We start from the raw sequence: 26,284 nt of genomic DNA on the forward strand, positions 1-26,284 counted from the left end.
CCCGTGAGAGTACCAGTACCCACTGAGGCTCCAGAGTGTGGCTGCACACGGAGTGTTTTTCAGAACTGTCTCAGGTTGGGCCAGCTTAACAGACATAGCAGACTTGCTGGTTCAGATACCTAAAATGTATTTTCTTGATATTTTCTGGGATGGGTGTCAGGGTCAGGGTGCCAGCCAGTGTGGTCCAGAAATCTCACTTAGCAGGTACATTGTCCCATGGTGGAGAGAAAATGGAAAAGTAAGATTTTTCTTATCTCTTCTTATAAGAGCACTAACCTCACCATGAGGATTCACCTATGACCACAAGCCCCTCCTCCAAGTCTGGATATGCCTTGCCTTACATATGTGATTATGATAAATCCACTCTAAAAGTTGAAAACTTTGGTTAAGAATGCATCTAATACACTTAACCCATTGAACAGTGTAGCTTAGCAACACAGTATGCTGTAGAATTTTGGGCATTTGTCCTCAGGATTATGTGGCTGACAAGGAGCCACTGTTTTGCATCACAAGAGGACACCAAACTATCGTGAGCCATAGAAAGATCAAACCCAAAGTACCGAATGAGTTTTCACTGAATGAATATCACCTCACACCCTCATAAAGAAAAAAAAAATCATAAACAAGTCATCATTAAGTTTCGGACCGTCAGTCCATCACACTGATATTAGGGTTCACCATATGCTTCGGGTGGGGATGCAGACATCGAGTCACAAACATGAATGTTGGCTTACTGAGGACCATCTGCACTCCACGTTGCATTTAAGGGAAGGTGGCCACATTGACAACCATTTTCAACCTTCACGCTCAAATCCTTAGCAAAGTCCATACATTGAAACAAGGAGGCGGAGACAGTCAACAGGGGAGGGAACAGCTTCACCAGGAGAACTGAGAAGAGTGTGAAGCGGTGAGCTTAGGACATCCTCAGTATCTGCTTTCGATGACGGCTTTATGTCACCGACAACTTACCATTATAGGAAAGAAATAGAGTGAGAAGTTTACGTGTGCTTATGTGCCCAAGGACAGGCTAATGAGTTTGGAAACTCTCCCTTTAGAGAGGTAAACAAAATAATTTTCTTTCTCTGATCTAGACCACAGATGACCTTGAACATGAAAACAACAAAAAGGTAACAATTCTCGTGCGTTTTCCCATCAGGAAGCGCCCACGAGTGGCCTTCTCACACGAAACATGGATAATCTTCCTATCCCACGCAATGCCAGGGTCACTGTTCATAGGTGGTACAGTACTGGAGTGTCTGGTCCATCTAGTTGCAAGTAAAACCATTAAAGCTGATTTAAGACATGACCAAGACAGGTGAGACAATTTCCCTAAAAGTAACATTCAAAGCAGTAAGCCTTCAAGATTTCAGCCAAAGGAGAAAGTCACATCATTATTGGCATGTTGGATGTGAAGATCAAAGCAAGCAGTAGTTAACCAGAGCCATGTGACTGCGTGGTGGAGTAGATCATGGTCCTGATGCTGCCGGTACTCTGAAAGGCTAGCTACAGACTGCATTCATCATAGGCCGCTCATCCCTCGTATCAGGGACTGGCCCTACTAGGGAGAAAATATTTTGCTTTCTTTTATGTCGTCCTTTGTGCTTGGGCATTTGTCCTCATGTGTATTTGTCACTGTGTAACGGCCGAGACGGACTGCAGTCACACACAGAATTTACCCTTTTCCTGGATTCTCACTCACAGTCCCGAACACAGAAAATCCCGCCTTGCTGTCTGCGGGGTCATGTTGCATTTAGGTTGAAGTGACATCTTCTATTCTAACCGTTTAGCCTGAAGGGATAGGGAGGCCATCCTGTGTCCCGGAGGACCCTCTGTGCCTGGATTGATTTTCACAGGGTGGTGGGGTCAGCAGTACACAGGCTGACTGATGTGATGGTTTCCGTATGTGAGCTGGACGATTTTAGTCCAACACCTCAGTCTTGCCCTGTGAATAGTGGGAGGTCTCATGGTACTCAGTGGTACATCCCATAATCCCTCTCATTCAATAAGATGAGAAGACCTCATTTTCTAGATGCAGCGGGACCCCACAGACAGCATGCCGGGCACCTGTAACGGTTCCAGAATGTAGTACTGGTGTTCTGAACATGCAACACCTGGGGCAAAACACACCTGGCTCTCGCCCATATTTGGCACGGTGGGTGGAGTTTGGGCCTCTGTGGAATAAGAGGAAAACACATGTAAGATGCATGTCCAGATGACCTCAGCACAGGCTTTTACAGGAACCAGCAGGTTGATGTTGAAGACACAGAGGTTAAGTCAGCAGCAGCTCAAATGAACAAATCAGCGAACTCACCGTCTCATTGGGCACCTGAGCTGTTTCTTTTGAAATAGACTTGAGTCCCTTCGAGGGAAATCACTCCAGAGTCCCCAACAGAATACTCACTGCATTTGGGACATTATTTTGTTGCTGAATGAGTTCCTTTTGCTTTGCTTTCTCAAGAAATACAAACAATAGTTTGAGTTTTTTTTTCCTCTGTACAGTACACCCTATGCAGCAAATTATCAAGTTCTTTTAGTAATAAATAATTAATATAAACAGCTAAGTCATATGTATGCGTGCGCTGGAAGAGATTACCATACAACATGCTCTTCAGTTCCCATTGGCAGTGACTGAAAACCTGACAGACAGCGCTTCAGGCCTCCTCCAGCTGATCTCTTCCAGTGGGGCCGGAGGTTTATGCCTGCAAAGCCTGTGGGTGCTTTTGACATATGCTAATGCTGGACGGCCACTCAGGCGAGCATTGCGTATTGGCTTAAATGCTGCAGTGAGACCCGGTAAAGTCTCTTAAATATTTGAAAGCCCTTTAAAAATCTAACAGATGAAATGAACGTTTTCTGGCTATCTCCTTTTGTATTAGGCAAACCTATGACTTTCAAAATAAAACCTTTAGAGAGCAACAAGGTCTGTTACGTAGGAACTTGTGCACACGCAAAATGCTCTTAAGTCAGGATGCCTAAACTAGATGGGTGAGTCCCTTTGGAGCCATCTACTTAAACGGGCTTGTCCTTGTGCTCACAGGGCCTGGTCACTGTGGAGGATGAGCAGGCATGGATGGCATCTTATAAATACGTAGGTGCTACCACAAACATCCATCCGTACTTGTCCACGATGATCAACTATGCACAGCCCGTGAAGTTTCAAGGTTTCCATGTGGCTGAAGGTAACATTACAGGTTAAATGTAATAGCTTTTCTGTCTGCTTCCCTGTCACACCTGACTCGTTGCCGTCTTCCTTTGTGGAATTCCGCTTCCCCTGCCTTGATTCATGCAGACTGCATGTGGTCCTGTGTTTGTGGTGGTATTATGCTGCTGTTCTCCGAGTCATCCACCAGGTGGCAGTGCAGAACTGTGGCTTGTTAGCGTGTAGCTTTCCATATGTAAGGCTCCTTTATTTACTTTGTTATGACAAACTGTATTAGTAATATTTATCAGGCACCGTACCTGTCTTGATTCCTGGGTGAATATATTTTGAAAAATATGGCTCCAGGAGAGTGAGGAGAAGTTAATCAGTGGGTACAAATGTCTTGAGGTAAAGGAAATAAGAGCTGATGTTCTATTTATAACTCCTGTTCAAAAGCTGGTTCCCTGCGAGCACTGGTTGTTCCAGCCAGCTAATATTGTTCCTCCTATGAGGTTGCAATCCTCAGCTCCTCCAGTTCTTCAGCACCTCACTGAGGCAAAGGGGAGGGAGAAGAGGAGAGTTGTGGGATGGGGGGGGGGCTTGTGAAGAGGTTTAAAAAAAAGCTGGTTCCCCACAAAAGCCGGTTTAAAAGTAATTAAAAATATTTAACTATTGCCTGCCTTAAGGGTACATTATTATCAGAAACTGCCTATCTCAGCAGTGACTGACAACTGGGGTACATGTCATTTGTTCAGTGATTCCACGTTTAATTCAGAGCAGCTGACAGTCATGCATCACGGGCCACACATGCTTCCCGGCTTGGGACGTAAGATTCTGGGTCTAACGGCCTCAGCTGCTTGCTTTGTGAGGGGTCTGAGGGCTGAGTTTCTAAGTACACCTTTGCTTTTCTCTTTCAGAGCGCAACGTTCATTATAACATGTCTTCTTTTAACGAGTCTGTTGGCCTTGGCTACTTGAAGACACATGCGATTGAGTTTGTAAAGTATCCTAACAGACCGCATGGGACAGACGGCGCTCCTGAGGACAGGCGGGGGGGGGGGGGGGGGGAGTCTTCGCAGTAGATTAGCACCTCTCTATCATTTTAATATTTGCGCCTTATTTTTGTATAATTTTTACCAGAGTGCTATAAAATGGTGTGCGGGAAGGAAAGGCATGGCTGTGAGGACCTCCCCAGACGTGATTAGTTTCTAGAATGCACAGCGAGACTCTGATGTCCTCTGAGCAGCATTTAGGATGGGATTGGTCCTGTGTTATCTACCCGCTTGTCAGCGTCCCACACCCCTACTGTTCGGTGTTTTCCATTGTACGTTCTCCTCGGCTGCTTTTGGATTTCCTTAATCAGTCACCCAGTTACAATAAGCGGCAAATGAGCCGCATTTACCCCAAGGGAGGCCGAGTTGATTCCAGTAATTACATGCCTCAGATTTTCTGGAACGCTGGTTGCCAGATGGTCTCACTGAACTATCAGACCCCAGGTAGGAGTTCATGTCCAGTGACCCCAGATGCCACAAGAACGCGGGGACAGGGCCGCCGCTGCAGCTGCTTCCATTTGCCCAGGGCATTTTGTTTTTAAAGGAAGCTGCTGCCATGTGAATATTTAAAAAAAAAAAAAAACTGCTCGTTTTCTTGGATTTATATAATGGTACGAGGTTAAATCTCCCCAAACAAAGCCATCATGGAAGATGACATCTCATTTTTCATCCCGTCCATCATTGTTCCATGCATAGTTCCTGGTCTACAATATTTGTAATTTCCCTTCCTTCTGAATCAAGCTCACAGCGTTGTTCCCAGACATGGAATCTAGTTTGAGTGTCTTCGTGGGATAACTTAGACTCTTGGCTCCTCTGGGAACTACCACGACCACTGTAGCCATGCAGCAGACACCGATGTCAGTGCCCCTCCCGTCAGGCAGGGATAAGATGCCATATAAAGAGTTAGGCAGCATCAGAGGTGCTAATCTGTGATTCAGTCTTCCGAAGTGTATTCACCAGCAGGCTTTCCACATACAGTGGTGCTTTCTTTTTTCTTTTTCTGCAAATTCTAACTATCTATAAATGTACAAATGTTTGAAGTCTTCAAAGTTTGGGTCGGAGCCTCTGGCCATAATCCTGTGACTACAGATGGGGAAATAAAAAGAGGCATAAAAATAGACAGATGGCACAGACCATATGTATTTTACATGGTGGTGGTCTTCTGCATGGCTTTAAAATAAGACATGGCTTTAAAACAAGAATAAGAGTAAAGTAGATAAATATTAACTATTTCTGGTCAGTCCCTCGGTTTACGAGTGCTCTTCCCAGGATTTTGAGAGTGCAGAGCCATTTTCTTTTCTGGTGCTTCTAACCTGAGGACCCCTGTCCTTGACCTGGACCCACGTACCCCATTTTGGCAGGAATATGAGCTGGCTGTATTTCTCACCCCCCCGGGGGGGGCTCCCTGGTGGCTAAGCTCCTTACAGATGGAACCCTCACAGTTCTTTCTAGAAGAGCCTTTGCCCATGTCCTGATAGAATCTCTAGTGTTTTCAGTAGGGACAGAAGAAAAGGATGACAGTACTTCACTTACCAAGGACTCAAGCAAGCTGCTCGGCAGGACAGCAAGTCCCTGATAAAGGGTGGCATGGTCTCAAGCAGCCCGTTTTCTGGGCAACCGTGTGTTCTGAAGAATAGAAAATTTCACTTGGTTAAGTTCTCCATCCTCTTCCTCCTGTCCCTCCTCTTATTTATAAGAAAGAAAATATAGTTCCTCTGCTATAAGAGAAAAATTATAAATCCGGTCTTCCCATTCCCAGGGCAGCCCTATGAGAACTCTAACACACTTGAAGGAGGGGTTAAGCAGTGAATTTTTCTGATTCTTACCCATTTTGTAATATGTTCCCTTTAATCGAGTTTTGTGTTCTTAAGGGCCTCCAGCATCCCTTTCCTACATGGCAGTGAAGCAAATGTGTACACCCCAACTATAGCTAGATGTATGTCTCTACCCTGAACATCCAGTTACCGTTGTATGACTTACATACCAAATCCGCTTAGTAGAACAGTTCTGGGGTAATCTCTGTGAAAATGTACTTGGTGTTTAATTTAGACTAAATATATGAGATCATTTCAGCATGGAAGAGAGTCATGGCCCCTAAACCAGAATGCTGTGGTGTGAAGGAGGGCTTTGGTCCTCGGAATCATATGGCTTCCGTTGTTTCCAGTCACCCTGTCAGGATCTTCTCTGTCCAGGGAGGCGAGATGCTAAATTACTTTGTCTTTTGACAGATTTAGCAATGCAGTTGAATCAAGGGAAATTTGAGTACAATGGATCCTGTGGGTGAGTAATGATACTTAAATTGCTGCCTCCCAGTTTCCGACTCCGTACCTCAGCTTTCACGGAACCACGCCATTTTCAGTTAGGGACAGCTGAGCCTGGGCTGGTTCTGAAGCCTGGATCCAAAGCGATGAAGTCCATAGATGATATTCACAAGCATTCAGCCTTTTATCTGTCCCATTTTTGTGAAGCAGGTTCTCTTTCCTTCTAACCGTAAACTCTGCAGTGCTTCATGTCTCGAGTTTTATCACTTCAGGGGTAGGGGTTCTTGTGTCTCAGACAGGCATGGCGCATACTCATGTGGACTCCAGCCAGAGATGTAGGCATCAGCTATGTGTGGCCTTCCTGCCAATGAATATAAAAATGAAGTAAATTTCATTTCAAATGAAGCTGTGGGTGTAAAGTTGACTTTGATTCAGCCAGGAATAAACTTTCATCCTCTCTTGAGTCTTTTTTGCATGTGTATAAATAGGAGTTATGTAATGCTGTGAATGTTGTTCTATTTTACTTAAATAACACTTAAAAAATCTGTGAACCAAGTAGCAAAATGGGATGTGTTAATTCTTCTGAAATACCGAGAAATTGAATAAAAGTGCACAACTCCAATCCTGTAAGCACGAAAAGCCCAGCTGCATAGGAATTCTCTACTGACCAGTGGCAATGCGGTCTGGGAGTTCTTTGTGGTGGCTTGCCCGGCGGGCTACCTTCATCTCCACCTCAGAAAACTAGGTGAATCAACAGGTCCTCAGCATCTATGCACTGAGAACCACTCTGCCATCTGGGTGCAGATGTGCCCGTCTGTTGGTCACATACCAGAGTGCCAGCACACTAGAGAAAGCCCCACCCCTGGAGTCAGCACTACATCGCCCTGTGCTGTGTACTCTGAAGGGCTCTCAGGTTATGTAGCTAGGAAGAAAAGGCCCACGGCCAGGTTAACAAGTACCCTTTGCAGGATTCTCCTTCAGTTGGTTGTACCAGGAAATGTAAAAGGACTCGGGAACCAAGCCTTTGGTCAAAGGAGACAGCATGTGTCAGCATTCTCCCCCCCCCCCAGCCCCGTTCAAAAAAAAAAAAAAAAAAGGTCTGCCCCTTATTAGCACAGCACACCCTGGGCTGCCCGTGCTGGGTGTCTGATGCTCTTCAGGATCCTTAGAATCTCTGCCTGAAAGTGTAGCTCCCGAGTTAAGGAAAAGCGAGAGGAAGCATCTTGTCTTTAGTCATTGCGAACTCCTCCAGCAGAGTAAAGCCCTGTGCTTCCGTTCCTCCAGGTACCTTCTCAAGCCAGACTTCATGAGGCGGCCAGACCGGACATTTGATCCCTTCTCTGAAACCCCCGTAGACGGGGTTATTGCAGCCACGTGCTCAGTGCAGGTATGCCCCTGCTCATCACAGACCATGTAAACCTACACACATACAAATGCACCTAGAGGAAAGCATGTTCAAAGCATCCTGTTGTAAGAATTGTAAGTTGCTCTCAACTTGGACTCAAGGTCTGCTGTCTTCTGAGTTTTTGCTAGTAAAATTCCAAGCCATTTTAAGCGAGGTACATTGTCTAGAATGTATCTCCCACTGAGTACATTCACAGGAAGTTCCTCAACATGTAAGCTATGATGACAGGAAGCAAGTCAGCAACTGTGCCCCGACACAGATGAAAGGGGCAGATAGTGAAAGTCACACAGACGCCTTGGAGGCAAGAGAAATGCTTGCTGTCCTCACTGCGGTGACAGTTTTAAAGACATGCTCACAGGTCCATAAAATTGATCTCACTGTAAAGCTAACTGCATATAGTTTAGTTTGTGTTACTTATTTTAAGAAGGGCTGTTTTAAAATGAGATAATATGAGGAACAAAAAAATGAACAGCAGAGTTGTTTGGAAAGTAAATATAAAGTAATATACTCCATGGCTTTATAATAGATAAATCCCTACACTGCCCTTTACAATTAAACAGCCCTCTCACTGCTGGCCAGTGTTAATGTCATAAGAGAAAGCAGACCAAGACTAGCACAGATTTCCTTCTGCTGTGTTTTGTTGTAAGACTTCTAACAGAATTCAGGGGTTGGTATGTAGCCTGATGGAATCCAAGAACTAGAAGGGATCACAGAACACAGCCATTGCTTCATTCCCCAGATCTGGACACCTCGGCGACAGAGCCATGCTCAGGGCATGATGCCTTCACAACATTCTTTGCCTGTATATTCCTTTGCTGTTTTTCTAGGCCTGTTCAGGGGATCTTACGTTTGTAACCTCTGCCCAGAAATTTTGCTTTCAAAGAGTAGTTACTTAAAAACTGTTTTGTTTTAATATAGAACATTCCAGAGAAAAGGTCAAATCATTTGTATTACTTGAAAGTCCCCCAACAAAAGTTTTCATTATATCTTGCCACCGATACCACAGTGAGGCCACTGTCCCCCACCCTCCATTTGTGTAACCACAGGTGATATCAGGGCAGTTCCTGTCAGATAAGAAGATCGGCACGTACGTGGAAGTCGATATGTACGGACTGCCCACCGACACCATACGGAAGGAGTTCCGAACCCGCATGGTTATGAACAACGGACTCAACCCAGTTTACAATGAAGAATCGTTCGTGTTTCGGAAGGTAGGACAGTAGCAGTGTGTCACTGTTCACAGTAACTGGAGAGGACGGATTTTCTGCCACTTACCACACCTGGTTTCTTCATCTACTAAATGACCTCTGTCACTGTCATATAATTGTACGTGATGAGTTGGCTGTTCTGGCTCTTCCCCTTTCTCGGCCACCTCCAGTCACATAAAACTCACTTCCAGGTCCAGGTGTGTTTAGACACATTCTTACTCAAGATGGTTGTCATGTCCTGGAGGGTCTCATTCTGTCCTCACAGCTTAGATGTTAGACAAAAGGTCACTACTGTGACCTGGTTGGGTTCGGTGATCAGAAGTCAGGCAGGCACCTCTGCTCAGAGTTTTGAGTTTTTCCCAGTTCTGTCTGTCGGCCAGGTCCGGAGAGCACGCAGACATCCTCTCTCACTAGCAGTCTTTGATTTCTTTGGTTGAAGATGCTTTGAAAAGGCAGAGTCCTCTCCGAAGGCCGTCATTTCTCTTGGCTGCTAGCCTGTCAAGCAAAAAAAAAAAAAAAAAAAGTTTCCTTGCTGTTTGGACACAGATTTTTCCAGGTGTTTCTGCTCCATCCATTTGTCATGGAACAAAGGCTTCTGATCTTTCTAACAAGATAGGGACTACTTATTTCAGCATGGAAGGACTAGCCGAGAGAGCCCAGAGCGGCCTGATGAAGTAGCTGGCTTTGAGTGGAGGTACACACGAGACTTGAACGCTGTTGTCACTTTCATTGTCATTTCAGTCCTGCCAAGGTGCAGCCTGTTCTGGTGTGCTAAGCCTTTTATTTCCTCCCTTAAATTTTTTCAGTCACTGCTATGAAGAAGTATTCTTCGGCACAATGAATAGTCCCTACACATTTGTAGGAGGTCAGAAGTTTTTGTCAGCCATATCCTTTTTGGACAATCAAATATCCAACTTCCTTTATTCATTCAAAATTTCAACATGGACTGTTTTTCCATTTTTATACGAGCATATGAAGTAAACTGAACACATACTAACCCCACACCATGTTTCCCTTCTCTTTCTCACCCCATCCACTGCCCATGGTTTCCTTGTTCCCTAGACAATTTCACATCTACTTTCAGGCTGTGTATGTTTGTATGTATATGTATACACATATGTGCATGCACATATATACATATATATGTGATATATGTGTGTGTGTGTATATATATATATATAATTCTATGTATCTGTATAAAGTCTAGGAGCATCATATCAGGAAAGGTGTATGCCATTTGTCTGACAAGTACTGAGTTGTCTCATTTAATATGTTTATCTCCAGGTTCATCTTTTCTTATGAACAGCATAGTTTTTTCTTTGACTTAGAGAGAAAGTTGGTTGTGTACATGCACCGCATTTTCTTTCTCTGGTCCCCTGCATTTGGACAACTGGGTTGGTTTGTATCTTAGCTGTGATGCATGGTAGCTGGAGTATACATTCCCACCAGTTCTGTATATGGCTTCTCTTTTGTCCACATCTTTATCAATATTTGTTGTCATTTCTTTTCTTAAGGATAGCCATTCTGACTGGAGTTAGATCAAACCTCAATATTGATAAATTTACGTCTTCCTGATGACTTGTGACATTCAATATATTTTTCATATGCTTATCTGCCACGTGTATCTCTCTTTTTAAAATTATTTTATCTTATGCACTTACTTGGTTGTTTTGCTTGCATCAATATCTATGTACCGTTTACATGACTAATGTCCATGGAGGCCAGACTAGGGTGTGGGATTCCTGGGAACTGGAGTTTGAGATGGTAGCAAGCCGCCTTGTGGGTGTGAAGAATGCAAGCTGGGTCCTCTGGAAGGGCAGTGGGCACTGTTAACTGCTCAGCCAGCTCACCAACCCCACTTGTCTGTCACATGGAGAAGTACTCTTTTCACTGGGCAATGCATCGACTAGATTGTTCCGTCCCTTTGTGATTAGCATGTTCTTGTTCTTTGTATATTCTAGATCTCCACGCTCCAACTGACTTGGAGCTAGCAAAGATTTCCTCGAATTTTGAATGTTGCTTATTAGTTCCCTTGGGGTACAAAAGCATTTTGATCTCACAAGCCTCTGTAGTCAGTTGTTGGCTTTGTTTCTTGGGGGAGTGGGGTTTGATCTGCAAAGTCCTGGCTTGTGAGGTGTCTGGAAGTTTTCCTCTGACGCTTTAAGAGTTTCAGATCTTACATGAAGTTCTTGGCTCATTTGGAATTGATTTTTTTTTTTTTTTTTTGTTGTTGTTCAAAGATAGGGATCTATTTTATTCCTCTTTGGTCTATACCCAGCTTTCCCAGAATTGTTTGCTAATGAAACCATATTATCTCCAATCTGTTCATTTGACACAGTGTCAGACACCAGCGCCTATAGCTATATGGGTTTTTACCTGAGCCCCCGACTCTATTGATCTACATGTGTAATTTTGTACCAGCATCATGCTGCTTTTGTTACCGTGCTCTGCAGTGTAGACTGAAATTATATATACCGATATCACTAATACTAATTGTTCAATAAAAATTGCTTTAGTTCTCCGGTCCTCTGAACTTCTGTATGAATGCTAATATTTTTATTTCTATTTCTCTTACATTGATGTTTAAATGCTTTGTTTTAGTTTGCTTTTGAAGCAAATTTGCATGTGATTATTTCATTGATTTTATCCAAAGCATGTTTGTTGTGTGGTCTCTGTGTGTGCATGTGCGCCCTATCTTTTTTTCCTGAACCCTTTTTGGGGGCATAGTCATGAGGGTCTCTCATATATAGAATTATTTCATCTACAAATAAGGATACTTCTTTGATCTTTTCCTTTCTGCTACCTAACATCCCAGAACTCATCAAAACTTAGGATGCAATAAACACAGAAAGTGAAAATCCATGCAGAAATTGCCTTTTATCCAAGAAGATTTTTCTCAAAGGGAGTCTGTGTTTTTCTAAAACCAGGTGTAGTAAGTATTGCCCAGGCTGCAGACGGGACTGATTACAGGAGTCCCAGTCCCAGGTTCCACTGGTAATCTCTGAAGTAAGAAAGTCATTCAGTTTTTCAGAGTCTCTATCTTTGCGTTGGATGTAGATGGAAGGAAAAAACGACAAGAAGGGACAGGCGGTCTTTAACCTCCATCCCCTTGATATATTTGATAAGGTGACTTCCTGGAAGCCTGGAGCCAGGGCCTTATCGAGCACCGATCTTACGCTGGAAACTTCAGTAATGCAAGTGGCTCATGGGTTTGTTTCACCATGAAGGGGCCTGTAAGGAGCAGTTTTGCTTTGGTCCAGATGCCTGGGGCCACGGTTCTGGGAGGCCTCATTACAAAGATCAACGAAATGCCCAATTCTTCGATTGCAGGTGATCCTGCCTGACCTAGCCGTCCTGAGGATCGCAGTGTACGATGACAACAACAAGCTGATTGGTCAGAGGATCCTTCCCTTGGACGGCCTCCAAGCAGGCTACCGGCACATCTCCCTGAGAAATGAGGGAAACAAACCATTATCACTGCCAACAATTTTTTGCAACATCGTTCTTAAAACATATGTGCCTGATGGGTTTGGAGGTAAGATAAACATTTGGATGAGGAATACAGTGTACAGGAGGTCCTAAAGTATGAGACTGTGGGTCACCTCACCCGTTCCTGAAAGCAACAAACAGGACCACCTGTTTTCGTCCCTGCGCTGAGAACTCTGGTGGGTTTGAGGAAAGAAAGAAACATGCCCGAGGTCTTATTTCAAAATACCATGATTTTTGCTTTTGGGCAGCTGACCTTCAATTTTTAATGATGTGATTATAGGTTCAGAAATTAGCCAGGAGAGTTTCAATCGGAATGGATAGGAATCATTTGTTTCTTCGTATCCTTGGCTTGTCCCTTAAACGGGAAGCCATTAGAGGCTAGAACACGTAGTAACAGACACGGAGTCCATCAAAGCAGCTCGGCCAGTGTCATGGGGCTGGGTAGGTAGAAGTCTGTGAGGTGTGTTTTGCAGCTGCAGTCCAGGCCACACCACACTGCAGAACTACCAGCAATACGGGCACAGTGATAGGTGGGCCCCAGTAAGGACTTACTCTGTGTTCGAGTCTTAAAGCAGGGAACGTAAATGCTGTGGTGGTGGCTCAGCTGGGGGGTGTAGGCAAAAGTGCTTGCTGCAGGTAAGAACCTGAGTTCAGCTCCCAGAATCCTCGTACTAAGCTGGGGGTGGCCACAGGTGCTCCCGTAACACTCTGGAGGGTGGAGAGGAGAGTCCTTAGGGCTTCTGATCTCTAGACTTAATGAGAGAACTTGCCTCACAGGAATAATGCAGAGAGTGTTGGAACAGTGTTCTACACTTCCTGTGACCTCAAGACGAATAGAGATATACCACACACACACACACACACACACACAGACACACACACACACATACACACTCACACACATATACACACTCACACATATACATACTCACACACATATACACACATTCACACATACACACACACTCACACACACACTCACACACATACACACACTCACACATACACATACACACACACTCACACACACACACACACACACACACACACACACACTCAGTCAGAGAGAATTGATACTTATTACATTATACCAAGTGTCACACAGAGCCATTTGGTAAAATTAAAAAAAAAATTTCCATTGCAACTGGGCCTCATTTCCAATAAAACTATACTTTCTTCCTGGGAAGTGTGCATGTGCAATTTGATTAGAGTTGGGAAAAGCGATCACGTGCTGAGCTCCTGCTTGGTGCCAGGCACTTACATAAAGAGAACTTCAAAATGTGGAGTTGATCTGGGGGAGGTGAGCATGTGCTGGATTATGCTGGGAAATGTTTCTATTTGTAATGCGACATTTTGCCAGGGCCAAAGTGTAACATCACGCAGACCCATCTCACATGACAGTCCTGCAAGTGGTCTCCCCGGTGGTCCTGCCAGATTGTTGGGAATCTCTGTGCTGAGGTCCTACAGTCGATGTCATAACCTCAGGTTTGATATTCAACAACAGCGCCCTCGGCCTCTGGTCATCTCAGACTCACGTGGAAACCCTTGGGGAAGATTTTGGAGATTTTGTAGTTTTCGAAAAAGATAACACAGGGCAAATATGAAGAATGTTTTTGTTCCTGAATTTCTGACCTCGAGTCTCCCGACTTACAGTGTGTTTATATTTGGTGTCTAGTTAACCTCCTGCTTCCACACCTAAAAGTTTACCTCATGGTCAGGGTCCCCAAGTATGCTAGTGTTCTTCTTGATTTTGTAAGGACGAGTTCAGATGAGACTGTACAAGGGAGGGAGGAAGGGAGGGAGGGAGGGAGGAATAAAGGAAGACTGTGACCATCACTCAGACCTATTTCGTAAAGAAACTTTATGTGCATTCACTGGGTCATTCTGCAAGTACACACAATGGGGTTGTTCCATAACGGGTTAGGTGGCTAATGATTATCAGAGAGGCAAGTTTGCAATGTTTCAAGCAAGGGTCACTTGTAAGTCTTTAGTTCAGAGTGAATTGCTCTAATCTGTCCCAGCCCTCCCTCCTCCTTCCCTCCTCCCTCCCTCCTTCCTTCTCTCTCCCATCCTCAAGATCCTCCCTCACACTCCATCTCCCCCACCCCTCTTTGTAGGACTAAAGACTAAACCAGGAACCCACGCCAGCAAGACAAGCATTGCACCACTGAGATTTCGGGTCAGGGTCTTACTAAGTTGCTTTCTCTGGCCTTAAACGTGGGCTCTTACACTTGAGTGTAGGGTGCAGGTACGTGCAAATCACAACCCGCCTAGAGGTATTTTATTTAGTTTTAACACACTAAGGAAATATCTGTTGGTTGTAAAATCCTCACCTGAACTTACCCTGTATTTTATGTAAAATGGCACAGGAAATAATTATAACATAAGCAATTCATCATCCAGAGGAAAGAAGTCTTTAACTCCTCCCCGCTGAGAGGTTTCGGAACTCAGGGGCGTTGGCAGCATCGAAGCTCCATGTTCTGCCTGGATTTTAAATGTATTTTCATTTGCAGTCATTGCATGTGGGTGGAAACCTTTTATAAAGAGAAGATTGTTCTTGAGGCTTTTTCAAGTTAGGGACCTTCCTTAGGCCTAGACTTAGGCTCTTACAAGTCAGCTGTTCATTAGATTCTGCTCTGGCAAGTGACAGCCAGGCGATGAATTCCCACATATAAGAAACTTTGCTATGAGAAATTGTTCATAATTAACCCTGTCCTCCACCACACACACACATACACACACACACACACACACACACACACACACACACACACATTTGGTTCTTCCTAGACATTCTGAAGCCAGGCTGGCCCAGCTTCTTCCCAGCGTGAGATGGGTCAACAGCCCGATTCTAACTCTGACCCTCTTGCGGTCACATGAATTCCTATGTCCCCCCCCCCCACTCACCTTTCTGCCTAACCAACAGCAATAGGGATTTTGTTGACGTTGCTTCTCTCGATACTAAAATCACTCACAAAGTGCAGAGAAATAGCAGCAGCAGTGGTTTCTCGGTTCATTTTCTTCTGCAGAACAGATTTATTTTAGTTTATGTATGTGTGAGAGTTTTACCTGTACGTGGACATGTGTGCCTGGTCAGAAGTCATGGGATCCCTGGAACATAGGTGGTTGTGATCCGCTATGCCAGTGCTGGGAACCGCACATGGACCTTCTCTCTGTGAGAACAAGTGCTCTTAGCCATTGAGCCCAAGAGAAGACTTTTTTTTTGTTTCTTTGACTTTTGTTCTGAAAGATAAGTGTCTAGTTCCTGCTGAGGCTTGGTGCTGCTTGGGGTATTGCTATAAGAGGCATGATCTGGTGGGTTTTTCTTTGATTCTTGCTTTAACCTTCATACAGTGTGTTTTGATCAGATTCACTCACCTTGCCCCAATTCTGCCCAGACCCACCCCCACTTTCGCACCCATTCAACTTTGGGTCATCTATTTATTAAAACACTTCCAAACCAATGTGTATTGTCCAAATATTCTTGGCTGTGTGAGCTTCTCCTGGAACACGTAGCTTTAGCAGAGGCCACACTTTTAGAGAGAACTACTCCACTCTCTCCCAGTAGCTAACAACTATACTTTGTTCCATGGCTAGGGGTGGGATTGTGTGCCCAGCTCTCTTCCCCTGCTGGGATTTGGTCTGACACAAGCTTGTGGAGGTTCTGGACATGTAAGTTCATGCTGTGTCCATGTTTCCTGTATGTAGGAATGTCCATGCCGCCCACCATCTATGACTCATTAGCTCCTTCTATACTCCCTTCTGCAGTGGTCCTGAGCCGTGAGTGGGTGACATGGTATATATGTTCTCGTTAGAGCTTAGCATTTTCTGAGTAGATTTAAGTCCTATTCCATGAGATGAAACCCGTACCTGGCACCAATATTAGACAAAGAACCAATGGCTAGATCCTAGGCCCCAGAGGGGGACCCTCTTATTGCAGATGAATGGACATAGTGTCAAAGCAGTTTTTAATGACTTACTGTTATGTGCATAGATTAGTGCATCATTCAACTCTCACCTGAAGAGGTTTAATTTGCAACATATGATTAACACAGTGACGCCCCCCCCAAACTGGCCAGAGTACAGAGACTAAAAGAGATTTGTTTCTATACAGCCCAGATGGAAAATGTTTCTGGTCTAAAGAGTAATAGTAGACCATCTTAAGTATTCAACACCAAATCTTTACTGAAAAAAAAATATGGTAACACTTATCATTTAAAAAAAATAAAAAGGCCTTGGAAAGAATCGAGAAGCCTTGGTTTAAGTCTTCCAGTGTTCTAATCCTCAATATAATGAAAAAACACAGTATTCTCTTTTACCTCCACAAAGCAGAACTCCTCGGGCAGATGCTAAGCACAGTCCCTCATTTACCAAACCCAAGAGACTTGGGGTGCTGAGAAGTCGTTGCTGCTCCATCTGTGGGTGCACCTGTCCTGCTACTGGTGTCTATTCACCACACAGCATAACCACATCAGCCATCACTGTTGGGGACAGCAAACAGTTCTGGTGCTAAGACAATGACTCAGTGTTATATTCCCACCTCAGTTGCCTTGAGAGTTTTTCCTATCTTGCATGTTCTCTTTATTATCGACTGGTGGAGGAAGTGAGATTTGTCTTATATATATATATATAATGTATATATATGTGTATATATACAATGTATGATATATGATATGTAATATATAATATGTATATAATATATATATGTGTATGTATATATATATAATGAGCATTAAATTAAATGTCACCCCAAGTAGTGTGCTTCTTGGGGCAGGGTCCTTCTTAATTCTGTGGTTCCTCTATTGCTTTGTGTAAATTAAGATAAAGTGGCCTTTTGTTTGCTTACCCAGCTCGCCTTACTGCCTTATACATCCAGGAAGTTAAAGGAATGTTTCTTATTCTCTCCACCCAGATCTTCAACCACCTTTAGCATAGCCAGATATTTCATACAGCAGATAATTCCAGAGGAAGAATATCCTCAACTAAGATGCCATTTCTAGAGTGTCGATCCCATTATAGTTATGAGATTAGTTTATCTTTACACTTTACACTTCTCTTCAATAAGCAGGAACAATGCTTCTTTGGGGGGGGCATGTTTCCTGACAGTAAGGAGAATAGAGTAGGGGTTCTGAGGGAACGTGGGCCAGAAACAGTCATAGACATGAAGCAAGGTCATAGTCTGTGCTCGGTGCCACAGCAGTGGTGGGGCAAACAAAGTCAGAGTTCTCATCAAAGTCAGTATCTGGACGTCTTTAGTTCTTTGGAATGCCCAGATTAATGCCTTCAGTGACACACGGAATTGAGGGAGGTGGGCACGCGAGAGGAGGAGGAGGAAAGCAGGGATGGAGATCCTCTCCAAGAGAGACCAGTCTTTTGGAAATAGCACCAAACCCAGAAATAGATAGTGGAACTTGTCCATTTGTTTTGTTTTCTGTACAGCGTTGGCTAAATCTAGAAGAAAAGCAATTGAAAGCAAGCATCTTTCTTTCCCTCTTTCTTTCTTTTGGGAGGTTTTGGAACCCTATTGTGGCTTCCAGTATCTGGAGATGTTAGATTATTATATGGGTTCTGCATGATCAAGGGTTATTGTGTGTGTTCTGTATTCCGTTGGCTGCTCAGTGTGTCTAAGCCAGACAGCTCTGCACACGTGAATGCTGATCAGCATCTAGCCAGGGCTCACCACAGGTGACTGTTGCGAGCACACCAAACTCAGCGCATGTAGAGAATGAGACAAGAAAAAACAAATTACTTATTTAAAACAAAGACCTGGATAGAGAGTTCTAAAACAAACAAACAATTGTCTCAAATGTTCATTGCTCCTAGAAATTAGGGGGATGCAAATCAAAACAGCTTTGAGAGTTCGTTTTATCCCAGAGAATGCCAAAGGTCAAGAAAACAACTCACGACCTTCACTTTGTCTCTTGGATTTTCCTCTTTAGGTGGACAGGGGACATTAGCACTGGGTTTAGGATACCCTTCCCCCAATCCAGAATGGCCTCATTGTATCCTACCTGAAATTCATACCAGCAGCCTACCTATAAGTGAGATCACATTCTGAAGCTTCTGTGGTAATGGAATTGGGGGCAGGGTGTCCAATTCACTCTCATAGCCCTGACATTATTTGGGGAAAAATAACTTGTTTTCCCTTCTCCTTGTGATCTATAGCTAACTACAGTTTTGATGACCACCTCTTACGGATTGAGTTGCATTCTCTTGGTCAGTTTATTTCAACAGAACAATGGTAGTTTGTTCATTGTTTTTCAGATATTGTGGATGCTTTATCCGATCCAAAGAAGTTTCTCTCAATCACAGAGAAGCGAGCAGACCAAATGAGAGCAATGGGCATTGAAACAGTAAGTCGAAGCTGTGGGCTAATGGCGGTCCAATTGGGGGAGTTGATTTCCAAAGAGTGACTTCGAGAGCAAGAGGCAGGCAATGGCGGAAGTGTTCAGGGGTTTTCAAAACCAAGCTTACCCATTCATGTTTGAAAAGCTACATAAATGTAGCACATTTTCTACAACGAGGCCACTATCAGAAAGGGCCTCTTAGTCTCCAGTGAGATGTATGGGGTTGTCTGGTTTATTATAAACAAAATAGGAACTGTCCGTTAGAAGTTATAACAAGGTTTTTTATAACACTGAAATGCCACATAATGAAGTTCAGTGAGTTAATGAAAAATGATATTTATTACTAGGTATTCATTCCTTTGTCTTTGTATCCCAATACTCCCTCCGTCCATCTGTCTCTCTGTTGTAAAAAGACACTTCAGGTTGGAACACAGTCATCCAAGTATGTATGAAGGAGCTGGGCTGTCTTTCCTTGGCTGGATCATTTATGCCCACACAAGCCTGCTGTATGATCTTACTCTCCTTAGTAAGAGCTGGCTCCTTTTGTTTCATTGGAGACACAGTCACACTTTGTAGCTTGGCTGACCTGGAACTCACCATGTGCACCTGTGTTTGACTACTGAGTACTGGGACTAAAGGAATGTGCCACCAAACCCAGCTTCAGCCAGAGGATCTTAAAAGGCAGTAAAGTCTGAGAGGCTGAGAGATTTCTCATCAGTGTAAAAGCGCTTCTAGGACCAGGTATTTTAATCATTGGGAATGTTTTTTGTTGCAGAGTGACATAGCAGATGTGCCCAGTGACACTTCCAAAAATGACAAGAAAGGCAAGGCCAACCCAGCCAAAGCGAATGTGACCCCTCAGAGCAGCTCTGAGCTCAGGCCAACCACCACAGCCGCCCTGGGCTCTGGCCAGGAAGCCAAAAAAGGTGAGGTGTGCTGTTCAACTCCGTGTCAGCATTTCCATCTTAGCCTCATTGTAGACAGTCCTCACTAATGAGCTTAGAAACGTCACCTGCCACATTCACGTGACACTAGATGAGAAAGAAAGGGGGGGGGGGCTTGTTCGGCAAGTTGCTTGATTTCCTTCTCTGAGAGTTTGTTGAATGGGAAATCAGTGAACGCGTTTTATGGGTTGGAGGCCCATCACCTAACTAAACGGTGCATTATAGGTGACATTGATGCTCCCCATGGCAGGGATGGAGGAGCCCTTGCTACAGCGATACTGGTACCCTAGTCACCCACCCCTGTCTTCCAGACACCCGCAGCAGGGGCATGAAGCAATAGACTCACAGATGTCGTGGGTAATTTCTCCATACGTAGAGAAAAGGCTAGACTTTATTTCTTAAAACTGTTAGATAGGCGTTTATGGCCTTTTTCAAGTGGTTTTCTGTGGGCTCATAAGAAGTGTCATCATACAAAAGCACTTGACCCTGTGCTATTGATCAGCCTGTACGCAAGGACAATTTAAAGTGGCCTTCTGGTCAAGATGACCAGGCTAACAGATTGGTACCCATTACATACTGACAGTTAAAAATTTTAAATACCCCCTTTTACCTTGACCATAAACAATTTACACTTAGTCTGCTAATTTTAACAGTAAGTTTTTTTTCTCCTAGTGGTTTCTTAACATGTGCATTTCCTATTTACCAGTAAACTTAATGCCAGTAGTACAGGGGTTTAAGCCGTTCATACACGTTCATACATGTAGATACATGCACACATCCAGTGCTAATTTAAACGTAAGAAGAGGCAACCTTTCCCAGCTGAAGCAGCCTGGTGATTGAGCAGGAAACTAAGTGTGCACTGAACTTCACAGAACAAATGAGAAGATGAAGCTTTAGAAAAGTAGCCCGGTTTGTACGCCCCTCAAACTGTTCGTTCTCCTCGGGAAGGGACGTGGAGTGAGGTCATGGCCCAAGCTCAGACACTTCCTTTCCAGCCCTGGTCAGTATTAACACTGTGACTCCTACACAGATAGACCTTGGAAAATGCAGGAGGTAAGGTTCTTGTCTGACCCACACGTCCGTATGGACTGCAGTAAACACAGGATGAAGCAGCTCCCGAAACACTCAGAACAGGCCTCCAAAGGTTCAAAGAGCCCGTAGATCCAAGTGGGTCTGTGCTTGGCTTTCTTCCCCAGCACGCAGCTGTCAATTAAACACTAATGGTTTCCCCCCAATCCACCCAAAAGGTAGGACTTATATGCTGTTTCTTCAGGAGGCTTAGAAGCCTACAAGAAGCCACTAGGTTCTACCAATAAGTGATAATGATGATGGTGATGGTGATGATGGTGGTGATGATGGTGATGATGATTGTGATGATGGTGGTGATGGTGATGATGGTGGTGATGATGAAGATGATGGTGATGATGATGATGATGGTGATGATGATGGTGATGGTGATGATGAAGATGATGGTGATGATGATGGTGATAGTGATAATCTGTATACCTTGGGTATGTACAGACACAGGAGAGAGTGAGAACAGGCTCCAGTGCAATAGCCCACCCAGGTAGGTACAATGAGGACTGACTACTTAGAACAGAAGAGGACCCCAAGCAAGGTCCAGACAGGACTCGGAGATAAGATCCTAGTTTAATCAGACCTTAAAACATAGGTCAGGCTCTACCAGGAGGAGATGGATAGGAAGGTCCAGGGAAAGAAGACACCCGAAGGGAAGTGGAGAGTAGGAAGTGGAAGCAGTTCCCTTGCCCTGGTCTGCAGAGAGCTCTGGACCACTCCGAGAAGGCGGTGAAGTACAGCCCCAGCAGTCTTGGCCTCAGGAGTCATTCCGAGGAGAGATGCCGCAAGCCATCAGCGGCCCTGCTCTGGACTGTGTGTCAGCACACACCACATCATGGTCAGAGGGTTAACCAGAGGAAGAGGTTAATATAGACAGACACATCCTTCCCCATCACCTTGTGCCTGGAACCATGCTGGGAAAGATCGCAGCCTCCTTCCCTAGGAAATACATGGCCAAGCAGTGACCGAGCAGAGGGCAGCCTGGGTCAAACCCTGGGCAATCCTAAGGAAAGAGCAAAGGAAGATGTTTGGAAATGGAGCTTAGAGGGAGACGAAACAGCCCAGACGTACTTCAAGGGACTTAAGGGTCACACTCTACAAGTAATGGCGAGAGAAGTAGAGGAGCTGAGAGGGGAGAAAATGGCTGGCTCCTGACAGCACTGGTCAGTGAGGAGGGGGAGGGGCAGGAGACTGAGAGCATAGGAATCCTCAGGCAGAATGAATGGCAGGAAAGAAAAAAGAATCATAGACCGAGCGAAGCCATGGAAATGGTGTTTCTGTGCAGTCAGGGATGCCTGCTGGCTGATGCCAGAAGCCTAGCTTATAAAAAAAGAAAGTCTCGTCAGTGTGGGCTGAGGCCTCAGGATTTGCTGGGTGCCTGAGGACTCTGCCTGCTCCCAAACCCTGTGCATTCTTTTATAAATAGGAGCCCTTGGCTTCTGCTGACTCTCTTTCTCACTGTGAAGCGTGAGGCCAGGAGGAGGCTGCGACACCAGACCCAAGATACCAGAAAAGGGCCACACACACCCTGCCGTCCTACTCTGACATACGGTGGATTCCCATCTCTGAGTCTCCCAGTCAAGGTTTTTGTCTACATCCACTGGACGTGCAGATCTTAAAATGAACCAAACCTACGCACTGGGGCTCCATACCTATCTTCCTTAAATACATACCTGCCTCTGGGATTCCAGTAGAAATCAATTATCTTCTAATACACATTCGTTCTGTTTGCCTACGATGAAAATCGGTAGTTGAGCTGAACCCGTTCAGGATTCTGCTGCATTTGTGTTCGGCGTGACTACTCCGAGTCCAGCCCTTACTCAGGCAGCAAACAGGCTGGGTGTCTTACTCAAGATTCTCTCGACAGAACCCCTTAAACCGGGAGTTTGATTTCATTATTTCCTCTGTTAAAGACACTACCACACTCAGTACATAACTTAAATGCTAAGGTTAAATCTGTCCCAAAGACGCTTACAACTTTTCTCTTCTTCGGTGCTGGATAAGTAAAGTAGGAATAGAGTTGGAAGTCAGTTGGCTCATAGCATGAACCTAAATGCAGAGAAGAAAATAGCCACCACAGATATTAGTGTGTCTGCTTTTTATGGGCCCACTTAGCCCATGCCCCGGTGCTAAAAAGGCTGGCTGATTGGGAGTTATAGTTACGCCTCAGCTGACCTGAGACCATGGCTAAACAGCGCACATGATCTGTTTTGCAAGTATCGGGTATAGCTTAGAAACTTGATATTGTCTGTTCTCCACTCTAATTTTTAATATACATATTGCTATGCTTTGTGATTTTTTCCCCAAAGGTATTGAACTTATCCCTCAAGTGAGGATAGAAGACTTAAAGCAAATGAAGGTAAGCTGTCCTGACTGCTTCTCAGATGTCCTGGTACCTTGTACATTGATGAGATAACTTTCTAACATCACAAAGTCTAATCATCACCACCTCTGGAGAAGGGACAGAAGGAATGAAGGGAAGAGAAAGAGATGGGGCAGAGGGGGGTGGAGAGGGAAATTTTATATATATATATACATACATACATACATACATACATACACATACATACATATATACATACATGCATACATATATGGCAAGGGAGAGTCCAGAGACAGACAGACAGACAGACTGACTGACAAAGAAGGGAGAGTCAGAGAGACAGGGACAGAGAGACAATGAGAGGGGAGTGGAGAGAGAGGGAAAGTCCAGAGAATTGGAGACAGAGACAGAAGAGAGATCTCATTTTGGATCTTCTTTCTCTCCCTGGCAGGCTTACTTGAAGCATTTAAAGAAACAACAAAAGGAGTTAAATTCCTTAAAGAAGAAACACGCAAAGGTACTGTGGGCTTTGCACACGTGGGTGTGCATTTTGCTGGTTCTTCTGTATATTACCTTCAGCTCTCCGGTGAAGACCTAACAGTTCATTTCGTGTTGTACACCGTGAACCATCATCACCCAGAATACTAGTTAGAAGCTAATTCTAGACAGCAAGCCCGACCCTCGTCTTCCCTCCCTGGTTACTGTGGGTTCCCTGGTCTCTGAGCAGTGGTTTATGAAAGCAGTGTATGTGGGGAGGCCCCCCAGCAAGGGCCCCCTCTCACGGTCTTTCGCAATATAACTAGAACCCTACTTCTGAAGTTTCTGAAGTTTTCTTCTTGATCACTAAGAAGCCCGTCAGGTAAGGATCAGAAGAAATCCTACAAGGTCATTACAAATGTAAAAGAACAGCAAGAAGTGGCCACAGTAATTCCTCGATAAGGAAAAGGTTTTCAGTTCTCAGTTAACCGATGTCTTTCTGCTCTTCTCTTCCAGAAGCAGGGTGGGGGCATGTGGAACTGAGTTAGGGGGTGGATACAGATGGGTACAGAACAGAGATGAGAGGTGCAAACTGAGATGTGTGGGGTGAAGGCTGCAGAACTCCCTCTTGAGAAGCCGAACAACCACACTCACTGTTGGAGTTCCATGAGCCCTCTCCATGAAGGGCAAAGAAAGACAGAGACCCCCTTCTTTGTCTAAAAGGACTTGGAAACTTAATGTAAACATTGCAGGCCCCCTTCTTTCTACTCTACCCAGGCCCCACAGAGGTTCCTGCTGGGACTGAGGTGTGAACATACTAATGTGCCAATGGCATGGCTGAGAAGCTTGTCTTTCTTTAACAGTTTGTTCTGAGGCCAGTTCTTATCCGGGCCCATGATGTTCCCTGGGCTGTAGAACTGATAGTTAAGCATGTTTACTGACAGGCCGCTTCCGAGAATACGTGTTGTACTTAAATACCATGACCAAGACAACTTTTAAAATAAAGCATTTCATGGGGGCCTCACAGTTTCAAAGGGTGAATCCATGGCCATCATGGTGGGGAGCATAGCAGCAGGCAGGCAGGCATGGTGCGGAAGTGGCTGAGAGTTTACACTTGAGACTATGAGAAAGAGGGGGGGGGAGAGGGGGTGAGAGAGAGAGAGAAAGAGAGAGAGAGAGAGAGAGAGAGAGAGAGAGAGAGAGAGAGAGAGAGAGAGAGAGAGAGAGAGTGAGTGTCAGTCTACAAACAGCAGAACAGGCATTCAAATATGTATGAGTCAGTGGGCATTTCTCCTTCAAACCGTTCGTCCTGAGCAGCCAGCGGTGTTTTCCCAATTCTTTCTCATGCTCTCCTGCACTTCAGAAGTTGAGGTCACACTGTGCTCTAACGTCATGTGAATGACTCCCTTCTCTCATGTTACATACACGGTTACTCAGCCCACTGTGTATGAAGTCTGAGTCTTACATAAAGTTCCTATGATGAATGAGTAACATTTACGCACGCCGTTTTGCATCACACGAAGCCTAAAGAATACTCTGCACCTTTAGACCTGAATAAATTAAAGTTGAAACTTAGAGGACCGTTCCTTGCTAAGGGGAATGTAACCTGTCACATGCTGGCTGCATACACGATATTCATCACACTCCCTATGTTTATAAAGAACATTTCTGGAATTTCTGAGTTGTCTAAGTGCCTTACAAAGAATTGCTTTCTAATAATTACACGTCTTTGTTTGTAGACAGTCTATAATTTTCTGTAATAATTATATTCCTACTCTCTCACCTAGCTCTTCAGATAAAGGATATATGAGCATATAGACTAGCTTTGTCTGCAAACAAAGGAAAAGGGACACCGTTGGAGCACAGGGCACATGGGCTGAGTCTGTTGCCATTGGGCACATTGGCCCTTGTCTCCTTTGCCCTTGTTTATCTCTTACCAGTTTTTCCACCTGGAAAACCTCTTTAAATGGTATGAATAGCTAATATGTAGGTTTTCTTAAACACCTGTCTTTTAAAAAGTAAGTCTTCCTTATTCCTGAGCATTTCATATATGTGTATAATGAAATATGATACTTGATCTCATCTGCCCGGATCCTCACAACATATCCCCCCCCCCTCAACTTCATGTCCTTTTTTTAAAATTTGAATAACTCATTAAATCTAATTGGCGCACTGTAGCTAATATGTGCTTGGGGGTGGGCTCAGCCCCTGGAACGTGGGTAGCCTACCAGCGGGAGGGCCTCAGGAAAAATAATCCCGTGTCTCCTAGTAACTGTCTACTACCAATAGCTCCTCAGCAATGACTGAGACCAAGAGAAGCACCTCTACCATCGATGCTAAATGTTTAAATGGCTCGATCATGCTTATGCAGGTAAACACAGCTTCTCTGAGGTCATGAGAGTCATGGCCATGCCGTCCAAGGAAGACAGCCTCTCATAGCATTCTCCACACCATCTACCTCTTACAATCTTTTTTTCCTCTCTTTTTGGCAAGGGGTAAGGAATTGTTAAAGATGCCCCATGTAAACGGGGCTGCTCAGTTTCTTCCCAGCACTTTGACCAAT

The 26,284-nt window shown here is 44.5% G+C and overlaps 1 protein-coding gene across 5 annotated transcripts in view; it reads left to right on the forward strand.

Moving 5' to 3' along the window:
• The window catches only part of PLCB4 (phospholipase C beta 4), a 354,199-nt gene that overhangs the window by 305,303 nt on the left and 22,612 nt on the right, over positions 1–26,284 (forward strand). For 4 of the 5 annotated variants that reach the window (XM_080931463.1, XM_080931466.1, XM_080931462.1 and 1 more), the window contains 12 exons: positions 1,092–1,127; positions 3,038–3,179; positions 4,057–4,141; positions 4,510–4,634; positions 6,419–6,470; positions 7,736–7,838; positions 8,903–9,067; positions 12,395–12,599; positions 18,818–18,906; positions 19,676–19,826; positions 23,231–23,280; positions 23,696–23,761. In XM_080931463.1, the coding sequence (XP_080787589.1) occupies positions 1,092–1,127; positions 3,038–3,179; positions 4,057–4,141; positions 4,510–4,634; positions 6,419–6,470; positions 7,736–7,838; positions 8,903–9,067; positions 12,395–12,599; positions 18,818–18,906; positions 19,676–19,826; positions 23,231–23,280; positions 23,696–23,761 (1,269 nt within the window). The remainder of the gene's footprint in view (positions 1–1,091; positions 1,128–3,037; positions 3,180–4,056; positions 4,142–4,509; positions 4,635–6,418; positions 6,471–7,735; positions 7,839–8,902; positions 9,068–12,394; positions 12,600–18,817; positions 18,907–19,675; positions 19,827–23,230; positions 23,281–23,695; positions 23,762–26,284) is intronic. The other variant, XM_080931465.1, reaches the window with a different exon arrangement.

Source organism: Micromys minutus, assembly GCF_963924665.1.
Source record: "Micromys minutus genome assembly, chromosome: 17".
NCBI lineage: Eukaryota > Metazoa > Chordata > Mammalia > Rodentia > Muridae > Micromys > Micromys minutus.